Here is an 18,561-nt window from a genome sequence, read left to right as displayed (position 1 = left end):
TATGGAGACTGAATGTGACACTGGTGACCCCAGAAAACACTGAGGAATTTATAAGTGTTACACTGGTTGGGGAGTGGTGAAACCCTGCTTTGATTTCCTGATTCACTGGTGGGGAGCAATCAAGGCAAACATCAAAAGATTCTTCATCCTTGAGTATTCAAAAAGCAAAAAAAAATTGATGGAAAATACACCAACTCCAGAAAACCATGTGGAATTTGCTCCTGATCCAGTTTATGGAATCGATATCAAGGAGGAGCTCCAAGAGGTGAATAACCAGCAAGACTTGCTCTTTGCTTCTGAGCACTCCAAGTCAACTTACAATCCAGAGTCTCCTCCATCCTTGTGCTGCTTCTTCCAAAATTTTCACAGAAGGAACTCTGCAATCAGCCGCCTTAAGGAAGAGGATAACTCGGTTATGTCCTTGCTGCTGGACTTAGTAAAGATTTCCAGGTCCATCCGTGGTGGGCAACATCAATTGAAGCCTCCCAGAACCTGCTATCCTCTACCTTGGAGGTTTTAGATGACAGCAAACAGGAGAGTCATCCTCAAAACTGGGCAAGTCAAATTAGTACTGACAGTCTTTATTAAAATCCCCCCCAGTTACTGTACTGCGCCTGCTGGAGGTCTTTAATCCATTGTTTTCTGCCCCCTTGTGGAATCTATCGGAAAGGAAAAATGCTGTCATGCTGATACAATATAAATCTAGTAAGTAAGTGGAATGTTATGTCTTGTCCTGTAAATGTGGTATATAAATGTATTGTACCATTTATTATGAATAAAGTATTTTTGATAAATAAAAAAATTCTCATCTTGGCTCTGCTACCAATAGGATGTGCAAGTGAAGCAAGGCGATTCTCAAGAGAGAAGCAGCCACTTTCACACAGCACACAATGCCAAATCAAACTCCACTCTGTTTTATCATCCACTTTATTTCCCCCAAATCTTGCAGCATTTCTCTTGGCTGTGTTGGGACCCTTTTGTGCAATGATTAAATACCTTTATCTTTACAGGGGACAAGATCATTGATATAGTTTCATTTTGTGTTGACCCTCCAACAAATGGGAAAAACAAGACACTGCATCTTTGGTGCCTTCTGTTTGGTTGTTTACCCCCCTCCTACCTGGTTTCTCTTCCAGTACGAGCAGGAGATCACGAAGCTCAAGGATCGGCTGAAGGTATCGAGTCGGCGGCTAGAGGAATATGAGCGGCGTCTGCTTGCCCAGGAGCAACAGATGCAGAAGCTCTTGCTTGAGTACAAATCCAGGTTGGAGGACAGTGAGGAGAGGTTGCGTCGGCAGCAAGAGGAGAAGGACAGCCAGATGAAAACAATCATCAGCAGGTCAGCCACACTGCAGGTTGTGGGAGCAGCAAGTATTTACATAGAACACAGAACAGTACAGCACAGGAACAGGCCCTTCGGACCACCATGTCTGCACCAAACATGATGCCAATTTAAACTAAATCTCTAAATCAGTACAGTAACATATTTGAAACACTTAATTCCCTAGATCCTATATTGGTCTGCTATAACTTAAGGTGTCAGGTCAAAAAGGAGTTTTGATCTGACACATCAAACAACAAATATCCCAATCCTGATATTTAATTCTTTATAGGGCAGCACAGTGGCATAGCTAGGAGACTGGAGACATAAATCAATCCTGACCTTGGGTGCTGTCTGTGTGGAGTTTGCATGTTCTCCCTGTGACTGCATAGTTTTTCCCTAAGTGCTCCAGTTTCCTCCCACACCCCAAAGACGTGTAGGTTGGTCAGTTAATTGGTCACTGTAAATTGCTCCTTCAGTGTAGTTGAGTAATAAAATCCCTGGGAGTTGATGGGAATGTGGGGAGAATAAAATAGGATTAGTGTAAATGGGTACTTGATGGTTGGCGCAAACTCAGTGGGTTAAAGAACCCATTTCCGTGGTGTGTGACTCTAAAAGTTTTGAATATAATCAACCGCTGAGCCTTCACAGCCCACCTGGGTAGAGAATTCTAGATTTATTTTCCTCCAGGTGAAGATTTTTTTTTAATCATGTTAGTCCTGAATAGCCATCACCCCAGTTTCAACTGTTACTCTGGTTCTAGGCACATCAGCAAGGGAAACAACCTCCCTGCATCTACACTGTCAAGCCATGGAAGAATGAGATCACCTCTCATTCCCCTAAACTCCAGAAAGTACAGGCCAAATTTACTTAATCTCTCCTCATGGGACAAACCTACTACCCCAGGAATTAATCTCGCAAACATTTGTTGCGCTCCCTCTCTCACAATTATACCCTTCTTTGGGTAGTGAGACCAGACCTGGATGCAAAATTCTGGGTGTGATCTCGCCAGAGCAGTAACATAATTGCATTAAGTTTAAGTCCCAAACTGCCATGGTGGAATTTGAACTTGGATTTCTATATCAACAGTACAGGTCCTTAATTACTATACAGACATAGCCCATAAGAGGAAAGGCCATTCTTATTAAATTACTGGCTTTTTTTTTGTATGGTCATGCTGAGAAAAATATCTGACATGCTGTGAAATTTTTGGATGTTACCTGGATTTATTTCATGACTATGAGAACTTTCAATGTAATGTGGGTACCTGTATGTCCCTGCAGCTTTAGTAAAGTCATGGACCTGGTAATGTTGGATGCTGCCATGCTGTTGTGCTAATCTTGAGCAGGTTTTAATGCATGTGTACCCAGAAACAGCATCAGAACTATTACTGATATCCATGGTTACCTGAAATGTCCTGGTGCCATAAATTTTAGGACTTCAGTAACAACTGGGCTTGAACCAACAATAATTAATGCATTGTTTTCCCAAAGCACAAGAAAGCTCCTCTTGATCATTACAAGCCATATCTGCAGGCTCCTGAAATGGTCCTTTTGTTTGTGGTCTCCCTCCAAATCTTAGCAACTTTTTCCTGTATAGCTGAATCTATCCTCTGCAAGTCCTGCAAAACTCTGAATCTGGTCTCTTGTGCAAACCCAACCATCCCATACCCAATCCCCACCATGTCATCATAATTGGTAACCATATTTTCTGCCGCGAGTCTCCTTGCTCTGAAATTCTGTCATAAGCACCCTCCTTTGCCTTAATACCCAGTTTTCAATCCTCCTTCCTAATCTATTTTCCTATGGTATGCATTCCCAATTATCCTTGTCCCTCTATGGAATATCTTAGGTCATTTGTTCTACATTGAAGACATAACATAAATACAAGTTGTTTTGAGCATCACTAGATCTGAGATATACACCATGTAACTTAGTAATAATTACTGTTTAACCACCATGTGTTCGGGCTGATTGATAGTTGCTATATGGTAGGTTGTGAAATATTTCTGTTTAGTGCAAAGACTGTTTTTAGTGCAGCAACTTAGCCCATTGACATCAAAATTGATCATAAGCAATAAATTGACGAATGTGCCAACCGGAAGACTGAGGACATCAAGCATCTATTCCAGAGAGAGATCACTGCAGCATTCATTTGCTGCCTTTAGATTGTCTTGTGACTGAATGGGATCCAGCACAGCAGCAGCCTCTCCATACAACGTGGTTTGCAAATGTGAATTCCAAATTTAACATGAGATGGGGGGTGGCCCATCAGCATAGGCTTCTATTAAATACTGATACTGAATTCCCAATCTCAGCTGTTAGATATGGAGCCCGAGCCATTTTAGAACAGGGGAGAAAGAATTAGAGCAACAAATCAATGTTGGGCATGCCTCCAACTGCCAGATCAGAGCAGCAGGGCTGAGAACTGATGGATGGTGTTTGGTTGCTGGATCTGGATTACCTAGCTATCTGAAGGAGCTTAAGGACAAATAAAAGGAATAAATCTGGACTGAAAGAGATTCAGATTTCACCCCTGGTGAAACATAAACTGCTTTTAATGTCTGTGATATGCACTTCTAAAAAAATTCTAACACTTTGCTCATCCTCTCTGGTTTGTAGACTGATGGCAGTGGAAGAAGAATTGAGGAAAGATCACTCAGAAATGCAGGCAGTAATTGATGCCAAACAGAAGATTATTGAAGCCCAAGTGAGTATGCTTCAATGTTCAGCCAAATGTTTTTTATTGTGAACATTCTAACTATTGCATTTCATTTTGATTCAATTCTCAGACATCTATAACATGACCGCAGAGCTTTGTACAAAATGTACTTATTTTTTATCAGTTGTGTGAATTATGAGAAATCCAAAGGGAATTTAGAACATTTGTTCCTGAAAATTAATGATTAAGGAATAAAAAGACTACTATCTGGGAGATAATGGTATGTAGTGCAGAGGGAATCCTAGGGGTAAGATTAAGTTAATTACATCGGGAAGAAAAGTGCTTAATTGAGACTTATAATGAAACCCATGATAACCACTCAAGCTAGTAAGCTGCTGGGAGTTGCTGCTATGAAGTCAGCAGAAACTCTGACTACAAGAAGAAACAAAATACATTTGGGGATAAATTTATCTTGAGTCATTTATACAAAACATGTACCCAATTCTGCAAATTCAGTTCCTTTCGCTGGTATAATATCCCAAGGTACAAATGGCACAGATATGTGCGTGGATGCTCATCTCAAAGTCGGATATGACACGGAGTTAATGAAGTGTCTCTTTCAGCCTTAGTTACTGGGGAGAAAGAATGGAGTTGGTAACCTGGAATCAATGACAGTATCCTCAGTCTTTCTTATGTTTACCCAGTTGTCATCATTAAACTTGCGCCTGGCATAACTTCAATGTACAACTGCCACCTATGGTCAGTTCTTGGAATGCAAGAGTCCTTTCACCATATTTTTTTAAAAAATTAATCCATATTGAAAGGGACTCGAAATGTAAGCAATGTGAAAAATTCAGAGGGTTAAGTAAACAAAGAAAGCAGGACAAGAAAAGACCATGACTTGGTTCAGTTTTGTCGTTGGACACAGTGCCGCTCACCCCCTCCAAGCCCTTGATATCAGCTAGTTCGGAAATTACTCTCAGATTCTGTTGCAAACACTTGCAGAAGCTGGCGTCAGTCATTACTGCTGTCTGTCCACCCGTCTGCATCATACAGCCGCAGATGTCCTTGTGAGACTGGATTGTGGAATTGATGTTAAAATCAGATAGTGTAGTTTTATTAAGTGGCAGAGTAGGCTTGAGGGGCTGAATGGCCTACTCCTGTACATATGTATGTTTGTTTGATATCACAATTGACAAATTGTCTTTTAAAGGGCCATAGTGAAACCAAAATAAGTGCTCCCTCTAAAGCCATGATTTAAGTTTTCAGCGAAACCAACAAATAAGGATACATTGTGATCGTCAAGGAAATGAAGTAAATTGGATCTGGTCCCTTAAATGTTATTAATTGATTGTAGTCTGTGGGGGTTTAGTCCTATATTTAGTGCACATTTCAATCCCATATTTTACTTTTCCTTGAGAAAATTATTATTTATAACTTTCTTAATTTGTTCCAGTGTCACCTCATTGCAACGTTTTTGTGATTCATAAATGTCTCAGCTTTTGAATGATTACTCATTTGAAGAATCAGTGTTCAATGTTAAGCTTGTGCTTCATGTTGATTTTTGGTTAGTATTGTGAGAAAATTGGTCTTCATGTTTATTTTCTTTTATGTACCTTTTCATTGTTTTGGGAACTGAGCATCACTGGTAAGGCCAGCATTATTGCCTATTTGTTATACACACTGATGTTTTCAACAACTACTTTCATGCTCGTGCTATGGCAAGAACAATAGAAAACTGTGGTCCAGGGACACAAGCACCAGCTGTAAAGCAGAAAGAATAGACAAATGATAATATGGCAACAGAACCAAATTAGACTGACAACTTATTTTCCATCATTTAATTAACTGTTCAATGAGATACTGATTAAGTAAGTCAAATAATCAGAGAAATATCTTGCATGTGCTGAACTATCAATGAGCAGCAAACGCAAGAATTTTTTTTGTTATTCACAAACTTTTCCTTCTCCGCGAAAGCTGGTCTGAACTGTGGAAATTTCCAAATTCTTGGTTAATGGTGAGCCTTGAATAACTTTACATGATAGCAAAGCAAGAAATAGGAAGATGGTACAGTTGAATGGTGGTTAAGGAGCTGGTGCAGAGGGGGGTCTTCCGCTGCATGGAATATTGGGGTCTTTTTCAAGGCAGGTGGGACCTGTACAAGAAGGATGGGTTGCATCTAAATTGGAGGGGCACCAATCTCCTCACAAGGAGGTTTGCCAGTGTTACCCAGGAGGTTTTAAACAAGCGTGGCAGGGGCACGAGAACCAGAGCAGTAGGTCAACAAGTGGAGGGGTAGAAGGGAAGGCAGAGGTTAGCTCAAATAAGTCTGAAAGGAAAGACAGGCAGAGCTAGGTTAATGAACACTGTGGGACTGATGGCTGAAGTGTATTTATTTCAATGCAAGGCAGATAAGAGCATGGATTAGTGCATGGAACTACGATGTTGTAGCTATTGCAGAGACTTCGTTGAGAGAAGGACAGGACTAGCAGCACGTGTTCCAGGTTTGGATGTTTCAGATGCGATAGAAATGGATGTAACAGAGGTGGGGGAGTTGCACTACTGATCAGGGAGAATGTCACAGTGGCACTTGGAGAAGATATCCTGGAGGGCTTATCTAGTGAGGCAATATGGGTAGAGTTTGTGAATAAGAAAGGTGCAATCACTGTGATGGATTATACTATAGCCTCCCAATATCCAGCAGGAGGTAGATAGAACAGATATGTAGGCAGATGACAGAAGGATGTTGTAGTGAGGTACTTTAATGTCCCCAATATTGACTGGGACTTTCTTAGTACCAGAAGCTTAGACGGGGCAGAATTTGTTTGGTGCATCCACCAGGATTTCGGGTTGGACTATCTACAACCGTGGAAGAGGCCGTACTCAACATTGTGTTGGGAAGTGAGTCTGGCCAGGTGATCGGAGTTTCAGTGGGAGAGCATTTTGGGAACAGTGTTCAAAACTCTGAGTTTTGAGATATTTCTGGATATGGATAAGACTGGACCTCAGGGAAAGTGCTTAATTGGGGTAAGGCTAATTACAACAGTATTAGACAGGAACTGGGGATAGTTAGGGAGCGGCTGTTCTTGGGTAAGTCTACATCTGACAAGTGGGAGTCATTTAAAGGCCATCCAGTCAGAATTCAGGATTAACGTTCCTTTGAGGAAGAAGGACAAGGATGGCAAGGTTCGGGAACCTTGGATGATGAGAAATGTCGCAAATTTAATCAAAAAGGGAAAGGAAGGATATGTAAGGTTTAGGGAGCTGAAATTGGACAGGACCCTTGAGGAATATAAAAGAAGCTGGAAAGAATTTAAACGGGGAATCAGGAGGGGCAAAAGCTGCCATGAAATGTCCTTGGCAAGTAGGATTAAGGAAAATTCCAAGGCTTTTTAAAAACAAGGGTAACTGGGGAGAGGGTATGGCCATTCAAGAACAAAGGAAGAAATTTATGTCTGAAGCCAGAGAAAGTGGAACAGGTACTAAATGAGTACTTTGCAAAGTATTCACCAAGGAGAAGGACATGGAGGATAGTGAAATCAGGAAGAGGTGTGCTGATAATCTGGGGTATGTTGATATTAAGGAGGAGGAAGAGATGTTGGGTCTCTTGAAGAACATCCCCAGAGCCTGACAGGATCTCTCCCAGGTTATTGTGGGAGGCAAGAGAAGAAATGGCTGGGACCTCGATAGAGATCTTTGTTTCCTCTTTAGGCACAGGCAAAGTCCCAAACAAATGAAGAATAGCTAATGTTATACTTTTATTTAGGAAGAGCAATAGGAATCATCCAGCAAATTAATGGCCAGTGAGGCTTACATCAATGGTAGGAGACAATGGAGAAAATTCTTTGGGGATAGGATTTATTTGCACTTGGAAAGGCATGGACTTAATAGGGACAATCAGCATGGCTTTGTGCAGGGGAGGTCGTCTTCCGAACTTGATTGAGTTTTTTGAGGAGGTTACAAAGATGATTGATGAGGGTAGGACAATGGATGTTCTCTACATGGACTTTGGTAAAGCATTTGACAGGTAGGCTGATTGAGAAGCTTACAGCACATGGGATTCATGGTGACTTGGTAGATTGGATTCAAAATTGGCTTAGTCATAGAAATAAGAGGGTAGTGGTGGAGGGGTGTTATTCTGACTGGAGGTCTGTGACCAGTGGTGTTCTGCAGGGATCAGTGCTGGGAACTCTGTTGTTTGTGATAAGAATGATTTGGATGAAAATGTAGATGAGCAGTTTGCTGAGGACACCAAAAATTGGTGGAGTTGTGGATTGTGAGGAAGATTGTCAATGGACATGTGAGGTTATAGGTCAGTTGGAAATGTGGATGAAGAAATGGCAGATGGAGTTTAATCTGGACAAATGTGAAATGTTGCACTTCAGGAGGTCAAATGTTAGAGAAAAGTGTACAATAAATGGCAGGACCTTAGGAGCATTGATGTACAGAAGTTTCTTGGGATGCAAGAACATAGCTCCCTGAAAGTGGCGACACAAGTAGATAGGGCAGTAAGGAAGATGTATGGCATGCTTGCCTTCATCAATTGGGGCATTGAGTATAAAAGTGGGGAAGTCGTGTTGCAACTGTAAAAACTTTGGTTCGGCCACATTTAGAGTATTGTGTGCAGTTCTGTTTGCCACATTACAGGAAAAATGTGGAGGCTTTGGCGAGGGTGCAGAAGAGATTCACCAGGATGTTGCCCGGATGACAGTATTAGCTATAAGGAGAGGTTGGACAAACTTGGATTGTTTTTACTGGAGAGTCGGAGGCTGACGGGTGACCTAATAGAAATGTATAAGGCATACATAGGGTAGGTAGTCTTTTTCCCAGGGTTGAAATGTCATATATCAGAGGGCATAGCTTTAAGGTGAGAGGGAGAAAGTTTAAAGGAGATTTATGAGGCAAGTTTTTTTTACACAAAGAGTGAGGTGCTTGGAATGCACTGCCAGAGGAGGTGGTGGAAGCAGATATGATAGCAAGGTTTAAGAGACATTTAGACGGCAGACACATGAACATTCAGGGAATGGAAGGACATAGACCATGTGCAGGCAGATGGGATTAGTTTAATTTGGCATCATGGTCAGCACAGACATCGTGGGCTGAAGGGCCTGTCCCTGTGCTGTACTGTTCCATGTTCTAATTGGATCTCTAAGTTTATATCTTTCTACTGTTTTCTTCTCATAACTATTTTGAAAACATCTTTCCATAAATCTCTGATTTCCTTTCTCTTTCCTCTGAACACAAGAACACTAAAAAATCAGAGCAGGAGTAGGTCATTAGGCCCTTTAAGTCTGCCCCATCATTTAAAACGATCATGACTGGTCTGTGGGGGCCACAACTCCTTTTCTGTATTATCTCTCCATATCCTTCTATTCCTCAATCTATCAATTATTTATCCATTCCCAACTTAAATACACCTGATGATCCAACATCCACCACCCGCCGGGGCAGAGAACTCCAGGGATTCACCACCTTCTGCAAGGAGGAATTTCGACAAACCTCAGTTCTAAATGAGCAGCCCCTTGTAGTTATGACCCCTTGTTCGAGACTTTTCCACTGGTGGAAACATGCCAACATCTGCCCTTAGGATCTTATATGTTTGAATAAGGTCATCCTTCATTCTTGGTAGTTTCTCTTGGTAGGACAACCCCCTCATCCCAGCAATTAGCCCAGTCAATCTCCTTCGTACTGCCTCCAATGTTACCATATCCTTTTTCAGATCAGGGGATCAAAACTGTGCACAGTATTCCAGATGAGACCTCACCAACACTTTGTACAATTGCCACACCTCCCTATTCTTAAATTCCAACCCCTTTGCAATCAAGACCAAAATACCATTTGCCGCTTTAATTGCTTGTTGAAACTGCCTACTAACCTTTTGTGATTCATATACTACAGCACCTAGATCTCTCTGTACTTCACTCACTTTCAGTCTCTCTCCATTTAGGTAGAAATCTTTTGATTTCCCTTACTGAAGTGCATAACCTCACACTTGCCCACATCAGACTCCATTTGCCAGTCATTTGCCCACTCACTTAATCTATCTATATCTGCTTCTGTCCGCTCCTCGCTCTTGTCATTTTCACCCCCAATTATTCCCTGTTCGCTCTAGCTTCTCTTTCCATTCCCTCTTGGGTTTTTCTCTTGTTCTCTGCTATTCCACCTAAGTTTCTTTCTCCCAATCTCTTCCAGTTGCTCTCCATGCTTTCCTTCCATCCAGTAAATGCCCTTTCCCAGTGGCCCAGCTAAGAACTGGCACGTCACTTTTGGTGAGGTCAGTGGCTGGCAGGTCACTTAGTCAACATTGAAATACTTCCACATCCATACTGCTTTAATTTTTGGAATAATTAATAGCTACCTTGACAGGACTTTTGGGTCCATCATTGATCTTTTGGTAGCCTGTGTAATAATGGATGAAGATGTGCTTTATTCCCTCAATTGTGTAATTACCACAAAACAGCTCTCTCTTCAGCAAGTAGCTAAGGTTGCCGAATATTGCCCGTGACATGTTCACTGTATTGATTACAGGTCAATTGTGAGGATGGGATGAGCATAACAGGCAAGTAAGATTCTGTTTTCTAGCAAAGCAGTTCACAGAGATGAGAAAAACCCACTGGTCCCTTGCCTCTCCAGCTACCATTGTGTAGACTTGTCATTGCACGTTCTGACTGCGTGTTTTTTTTTCCTTCCTGTGTATACCAACACCATATCTTTTTTTTTGAAAAAAGCTATAATGGCAAGATCAGAGAAATTTCACAGATGTAAATGAAGCATCACCATGCAAGTATTTGGTTCGGTCATAACTACCAAACATGATGTAACTCCATACAGCTATGGTGAACATACAAAAGATTTGAAAAGAAACACAGCAAATTTTTCCTTCTCTTTGACCTGCTTTCCCTCCATCTACAGATTCCCTAGGCATTGATAACTCTTTGATCATGTGGCCATTTGACATACAAAACCCAGCAGGTGATTGCCACACAGTTCAGTCTTGGGAGATCATGAATGCCAAGTCTAATTCTTTCCAGTCAACTCTCTGAATAGCTGTGAGAAATGGGCCATGGGTGTGATCAGTTAATGAAGAATAGAGCACCAAATCCAGGACCCTTATGGCCTATATAAATCATTAACAGATCATGAAACGTATTTGCCCACTACACCAATTCAGGAGTCCTGTTAATTTCATAGAGAATATTCAAGTTCCTAATGGGTTCAGCAAAGCATCAAATTTTAGTTCCAAGATTCCAACTGAATTTACTTTCCTCTGGATGAAATAGTTGGGTTTGCTAACAATTGTTATTTTTAATATTTCAGAAGCTTATCATCAGAAAGCTCTAGGTTTCAAACTCAAGTTGGTGCTCAGTTGATCTCAGCCAGAGTGAAGTTAAAACACCATATTCTGCCTTGGTGCTCTTAGTTTGGGGATGGTATAATCGGGCATTGCCCCAGCTCCCAATGGCTATCCAGTGAGAGATGCTGGAAATAATTAGCTCTTATTTTCCTTGATCAAATAGCTCACCGGCATTGACTGCACAATACCTAAAGGGATGAATGATGAAGTTTCAAGTTTACAAATACAAGTTAATTTTCTGTCAAATGCAAAATTTTATTGGAATGCCAGTATTTTTCTATGAATTTTGTGAAACTGTGCCTCTTTTATAGAGGCGTTCAACATTTGACATGCTGATACCATCCATGAACATTTTTCCTCCAGTTTAGGAAGTGAAAGAAGTACAAAAAATGGAGATGGAATACTGAACTAATAGCATGCTATTTACACTCCTGAGGGAGAGCATCACTTTTGGTCCTTTACAACTGTTGCTTCATTCTTCTCATCCCCACCCATTGCCTTTGAAATTTGCATCATCTCACTTACCCTGCCACCCAGTCATCAGTGCTTGTGAAATCATAACTCCTTCTGGACAAATCCAACTGCTCCCAGCAGTGAAAATACAGTTTTCCAATATGCTCCTGTGCAAACAAAATGTGCTGTTCATGCAGCCAGGAGAATTCAGAGTGTAAGAAAAGAGCCCTTGCATTTGCTCACCTTTGTTGTCTTTGGGAATTGTGCAAAAAGAGCATGTTATGAAGGCAGTGTGTGAACCTTCTGTAGGTGAGGAAGCCATATGCGTTAGATGGTGCTTATGCTGGGGTTTGCATTGCTTCTTGTAAGAAAGAACTTAAACAACAGAAGAAAAAATACCTGAACCATTGCAACAGCCTGCATTTGGGACAGAGTTGGACCAGAGGATTTTTTCAGGCCTTTCTTAGACTCCAGCTTTGACCGCTTCCTTCCTCCTTTCTCTGTGTTGTGTCCTCTCCCTGCTGGTAATCTCAAAGAATGGTTTGGCTATTTGTTTTATTTTTATACTACTAAAAACTACCCAAGCACACTGCTTATCAGAGAAATTCAGCCCCTTCCCAGCTCCCAGTGCTTGACTTGCTTTGCTTTTCTCTCAGGAGAAACGAATCGTCAACCTGGATTCTGCCAACTCTCGGCTGATGAACGCTCTAACACAGGTCAAGGAACGTTACAGCATGCAAACCCGCAATGGGATCTCTCCCACCAACCCCACCAAGCTGTCAATAACAGAGAACGGGGAGTTCAAGAACAGCAGCTGTTGAGGGAGAATCTGGATGTTTCTGGCCAGACTCACACGGACTTCGCTTTCTGAATTCACTCTTGATTTATTCACAGGTGCTGCTAAGACTGTTTTATAATGCTTTGGATTGTAAGAGATTATTCATGGGACAATGCCTAATATCATCATGTGCACTCTGCGGAAGTCTTACTCCACTGTGGAAACTCTATGAAACCTGTACAGAAATGAACTGTAAGATTGTACTGGGGGTAAATAATTGTAGAATTTAAAGCAACTTTTTTTAATTATTTCTGCCAGACTTACTACTCTGGAAGATGTTCCAAAGAAACAGAGTAGAGAATGGAACAATTATTTTACAAGAAGTAGAATTTTCAAGTGTTGTGTATTTTCAAGTTTAAATACTCTGGCTAGAGGGTGTATATATCTAACCAAGAAGCACATAGAATGAAGATAGTCTGTAAAAAAAAAGAGATAAGAGTATCTGAAGTGTCTGCTTCTTTAATTAACACACTGCATTGGTTACTTTCAGGGTAAAATAGCCCGTGTTAAATATGTTCAAACTAAGATATTTTACATGATTTTTTTGGCTGAAAAATGTGTCATGAACAAAAACAAGCTGTAAATCACAACATCTTAGAAATAATTCTGTTTTTAAAATCAAAACTTTTATCATGTTGATAAGTGTTCATGAACACAACCATTGGAGGAAATATTTCAAAAATACTTGTTTTAGAAAACTGTATATAGTAAAATGCTGCCGTGTGTGTGTGTGTGTGAGAGAGAGAGAGAGAGACATGATGACGATAATGACCATTTTCTGTGGTTCTACAAAAAGAAGTGATTTGGAAAAGCAAGTGAACGTTGGGAAATGATGATGCTGCCATACTGGATAAAGGGAACAGTAATAATGCAGAGCATGAGTTGCAAGCACGCTTTACTTTCTTAAATCCATTCATTTTCCAAATGAATCTCCTTAGTTTTTTTTAACTCAGTGCATCTAACTTTATTAGAATAATGTTTTGCCAAATTCGTACCTAACTAACCAATTTGAATGTCTCATGGAGCTGTTCTGTAGGAATGTCAAAGCTAGAAAGTTTCCCCTCCCCTCCAATCAACTGCTGGTGGATTTCTGGCAGTTGCTGCTGCTGTTTTTGTTTATTGAAGATGTGAAGATTGTGAGTTTAATCTCAAACTGTTGGCTCACTTTTGATGAGAACTGTTGCAATGAGACAAAGAAAATAAAATATTGTTCAAAAATATTTTTTTTCTTTTTAATATCTGTACCTTTGCTATGTACAATATTGCATGCTGATTTGAAAGAAAACAGCATTAAAAGATGCAGCAGAGCATCTTTTTATCAGGAAGCATGAACAAAAGCTAGATCAGATGACCTTTAACTCGGCTTTGATTCTGTCACTGCAGTTTGCTCACACCCTGAACTGTTAATAGAGTCACAGCCAGCAAATGCAAATATCTCCTGCAACTGTTCTGTGGGTAATGTTTAAGCTGAACTGGTGGACTCCTTGCAGTTCCTGGGGCTTACTTGAAGTGTCTATTAATACTCGATCCTTGTAGTCACTTTTTCAAAATTCAAACTCCCTCCCTCCCTTATGGTGGTAAAATACTTAACATTGTGGAATGCAGACCCTGAAGAAAAGAAGGTCCAAACATGACTGACTGAAGATGTTGGTGGTGATATTAGGGTTTAAAAAAAAAGTCTTTTGAAGTTGTGAAGAATTGTGGTCAACATGACAATTGGCAAAACTTTAGAGACAAATGATGACAAAAAAAAGGACGAAGAGCAAAAAAGAAAGACTGAAAATCAACTAGCAAGGAATGGACTGTAAGAGCTTTAAGTATGTAAAAAAGAAAGGAATAACAGAAGTAAATGTTGGTTCCATTGAAGCTGAGACAGGGAAATTATCAAAAGGAACAAGCAAAAACATTAAACATATAGTTTGAATCTGTCTTCACAATTGAAGCAAATTAAAAATAGCAGGAACAAAGGGAGAGAAGAACTTAAAACATTTATCACTATAAAAATATATACCCAGTAAATAGATGAGAAAATATTTACCATATCTCCTGGATCTAGGGTCTTATAGAAACAGAAGCACCCTTCAAAAGTCCCCAGATTCTGGAAAGACCTTAATGGATTGGAAAACAGTGAATGCAGCAAGAGAGAGAAGCTTGGGAACAACAGGCCAGACAGCCAAACATCTCCTGTAAAAACAAAATGCTGGAATCCATTATGAAAGATAAATCATGTTTGATAAATTTGCTAGCGTCCTGAAAGTATAATATATTTGGTTTTTCAGAAGGTGTTTGATAAGGTGCCATACAGTTGGTGCACAAGATAGCTGCTCATGGTGTTAGAGGAAGTGTGTCAGCATTGATTGAAGACTGGTTATCACATGAAAAATAGAGAGCTGGAATAAACACGTCTTTCTCAGCTGTAAAGATGTAACTCATGGAGTATCCCAAGGATCAGTTCTTGGCCCTCAATTATATACAATTTATATCAATGACCTGGAGAAGGTGGCAGAGTACAAGGTGTCCAAGTTTGCTGATGACACAAGACTAGATGGGAGGGCATGTTTTGATGCAATTGGATGTAAATAGGTGTAGTGAGTGGTCAGAATCTTAGCAAATGGAGTTTAATGTAGGAAAGTGTGAGATCATGCGCATTAGTAAGAGGAATCAAAAGGTAGAGTATTATATACATTGAGAAAGATTGCAGATGAACAAAGTACAGAGGGACCTTGGTGTTTTTGTGTATGAATCACAAAAAGTTGTCTGTTGCAGCAAGTGGTTGGTAAGGCAAATAATGTATTGGTCTAAGTTGCAAGGGGGTTGGAGTTTAGAAATAGGGGCATATAGTTACAATTCTACAAGGTACTGGTGAGGCCAGACCTGGAGTAATATGCACAGTTTTGGTGCCCTTAGTAAGAAAAGAAATCCTGTTATTGGATGCAGTCCAAAGGAGATTCACTGGGCTAATTCCTGGGATGAGAGGGTTGTCCTATCATGAGTGGCTAAAGTTTAGAAGAATGAGGGATGATTTTATTGAAATATAAGTTCCTGAGGGAGAAGTTGAGATGTTTCCACTAGTGGGAGAATCTCAAACAAAGAGATGTAGTTACAAGATTAGGAGCTGGTCATTTCAAACTGAGGTGCATCAGAACTACTACTCGCAGAGGGTCGTGAATCTCCTGAATTCTCTGCTCCAGAGGGTTGTGGAGGCTGGATCACTGGGGGTATTTAAAGAGAAGGTAGATATACTTTTTGAAAGATCAGTGAATTGAGGACTGAACTGGCACAGAAGAGAAGATGAAGCCACGATCATATTGAATGGCGGGGCGGACTTGAGGGACCTGCTCCTATTTACTCATGCACAGAGTGATCTGGGTGAACTTGTATGTGAAACACCCAAAATTAACGGCAGGTAGAACAAATAATTTAGGAAATCAAATGGAATGTTGGCTATTATTGAAAGAGGAATGGAGTATATAAAGGTACTGCTACACCTACAGGGCTTTGGTGAGACTACACGTGGAGTGATGCAGACAGCTTTGGTCTCCATATTTAAGAATATATTTGCTTCAGAGGCACTGCCAAGAAGGATCACTACATTAATTACAGGGATGAAGAGCTTGTCTTATTGGGATTAAATTGAACCTATCTGCATTGGAGTTTAGAGGATTGAGAGGTGATCTTATTGAAATACACGGATTCTGAGGAGGGGTTTAACAGTGGATGCCATGTGTGGCTGCTTCCTCCAGTGGGAGAATCCAGACCTCATGGGCATGGTTTCAGGATATGCATATTTAAGACTTGAGATGAGGGGGATATTTTTTCTCTCAGATGGGTGTAGATTCTTGAAATTCTCTTCCCCAGACAACTGTGGATGCTTTGTCATATGCTGGATTCAAGGCTCAGGTGGATCTTTGGATAGGATTAAATCAAGGGTTCTTGGGATCAAGCAGGAAAGTGAAGTTCAGGTGAAGAGATCAGTCATGTTATTGTTTGGGAGAGAAGATTTGAGGGACCATGTGGCATATTCTTGTTCCATTTCTTCTGGTCTTATAAATCAGTGTCTTTTATCAACTACCAACTGATGCAGGGTTTCATCCTGAAATGTTGGCAATTCATTTCCCCCCCCACTTCTCAACCCACTGAGTTCTTGCAGCAGATTGTTTGTTGCTAGTTGACTCAAAACTGTCATTTGTGATAGCTCGGGAAGCCAACTTGAACATTGTTTAGGTGCAATTAGGGATGGGCAATAAATCCCATGAATGAATTGAAAAATTGGATGCTAGCGATCAGAGGTGTTCAAGTGATGTCCCAAAGAAACACCAAATTGAAGATCCAACACAGGAGTTATCTGGCTTCAACTGGCACTGAAGGTAATTTGCATAAACTGCATATGTGGCTAACTCCTTGACAAATGTAAAATGAAAGGATTACTCAACTGCGACTGTGATGTGAATCTGTTCATTTCTGGCTACTGTTGAACAGAAGGTACCAACGTGATCCATCTCACAACTGCCCATATCGAATTGATGCCAGTCTCAATATTCAGTTAGAACATTTGGTCAGTTTCTTTGCAGATGTCACATGAATAAATGACTGTTTTGAGACAGTATTATTCTGCTGCTCAGCTGAAGCAGTATTTAACTCGCCTGTACCATAAAACAATCTGAGAATTACTGTTCAGTTTTTGTCTGATGAGGAATCCTTCCTGGTTGGCAGGATCTGATGGCATTTTCAGCTATTGTTCTGAAAACACACCTGAAATTTGTTTTTTTTTAATACTGACATGAAAGGTTCAAGGACATTCTCAAAAGATTTTGTATCAGTGGAAATTTTGTTGTATTGCAATACATCTCTTCCACACTACAGCAGAAAAGCACTATTGTTTATATGGTCAGTGTAAAACAAACTGAAATAAAGCCTTCAATGCTGGTAATGCAATATTACCTGTATTTGTAAAATATGATTTAAGTGCTTGCTGTCTGATCTTGCGTTTATTACCTTTCTTAATTTTTTTTTCAGAAAGAGAATTACAAACATAACAGTTCACTTCCTTTCACTAAGTACATTCAAACAGTGCTACAGGGATCACCACACCACACTAACCTAAGATTACAGGAGGTGAAGGACTGTGTCCTGAGGGGCATGTGGCTATTTTGTGGGTCACCAGAGTGAAATTGCTTTTGTCTCCATTTTTTGTTGCATTGTGGAGCAACAGGATCCTCAGATTTTGTTGAAAGGAGCAAATTGGTAACAGCAGGGAACTCTGCTTGTTGGCCTTCGTTCTCTGAACTAAATCGAGGACCAAAGCAACAAAATGAATTTCAACAGAAGTGCTGGACTAATGAGGTCATCAGGCTTTTGAAAAAAAATCTGTATTTCCAAACAGCCATAACCAAATAGAATGAACATGCCTCACCTTATTCTGCTGTAAAAGGATAGCAGGCCTTCTTGATGAAAAGCTTTGTGATTAATCCTCAAAGAAAAATAATGCAGAAAGGATAATGAGTAAGATACACCAACTCATTTTTGGAAAGACTTATGGTGAAAACTGGTCAAACACAATAGTGAAGTCTGAAAGTGTGACGGGTATTCCTTGTGAGAACAAACCCAAGAATGCAGCATTGAAAAAGAGAAAGTGCTGGAAATACTGCATCTGGTTCGATCGCATCCGTGGGAAGAGAAACGGAGCTGGCATTTCTCTTTCTGTTTTTGTCTCAGATTTTCAGCATCTGCAGTTTTTTTTAATTCCCAAGAATGAAACATGTTTGTGTAGGAAAAACTAATGCTCCAGAGACTGCAAAAAAAATTAGCACACAGTAAATTTCTAATTACAGCCTTCGAATCTGGATCTGAATAAGTATGAATCAACAAGTTTCAAAACCTTGCAGCTGGATCCTCGACTTCCTTATCGGGAGACCACAATCAGTGCAGATTGGT

General features: G+C 40.4%; 1 protein-coding gene across 7 annotated transcripts in view; it reads left to right on the top strand.

Annotated features, from left to right (window-relative positions):
* Positions 1–17,526, top strand: part of rasal2 (RAS protein activator like 2) — a 352,406-nt gene extending 334,880 nt beyond the window's left edge. For 5 of the 7 annotated variants that reach the window (XM_052011423.1, XM_052011422.1, XM_052011426.1 and 2 more), the window contains 4 exons: positions 1,137–1,339; positions 3,943–4,030; positions 10,511–10,541; positions 12,446–17,526. In XM_052011423.1, the coding sequence (XP_051867383.1) occupies positions 1,137–1,339; positions 3,943–4,030; positions 10,511–10,541; positions 12,446–12,660 (537 nt within the window). In that variant the 3' untranslated portion in view covers positions 12,661–17,526. The remainder of the gene's footprint in view (positions 1–1,136; positions 1,340–3,942; positions 4,031–10,510; positions 10,542–12,445) is intronic. The other 2 variants (XM_052011425.1, XM_052011424.1) reach the window with 1 other exon arrangement.
* Positions 17,527–18,561: the final 1,035 nt, after the last annotated feature.

This window comes from Pristis pectinata, chromosome 3, assembly GCF_009764475.1.
Source record: "Pristis pectinata isolate sPriPec2 chromosome 3, sPriPec2.1.pri, whole genome shotgun sequence".
NCBI classification, from domain to species: domain Eukaryota; kingdom Metazoa; phylum Chordata; class Chondrichthyes; order Rhinopristiformes; family Pristidae; genus Pristis; species Pristis pectinata.
The sequence above is the reverse complement of the archived record's forward strand: the minus strand, read 5'-3'. Positions and strand labels throughout refer to the sequence as shown.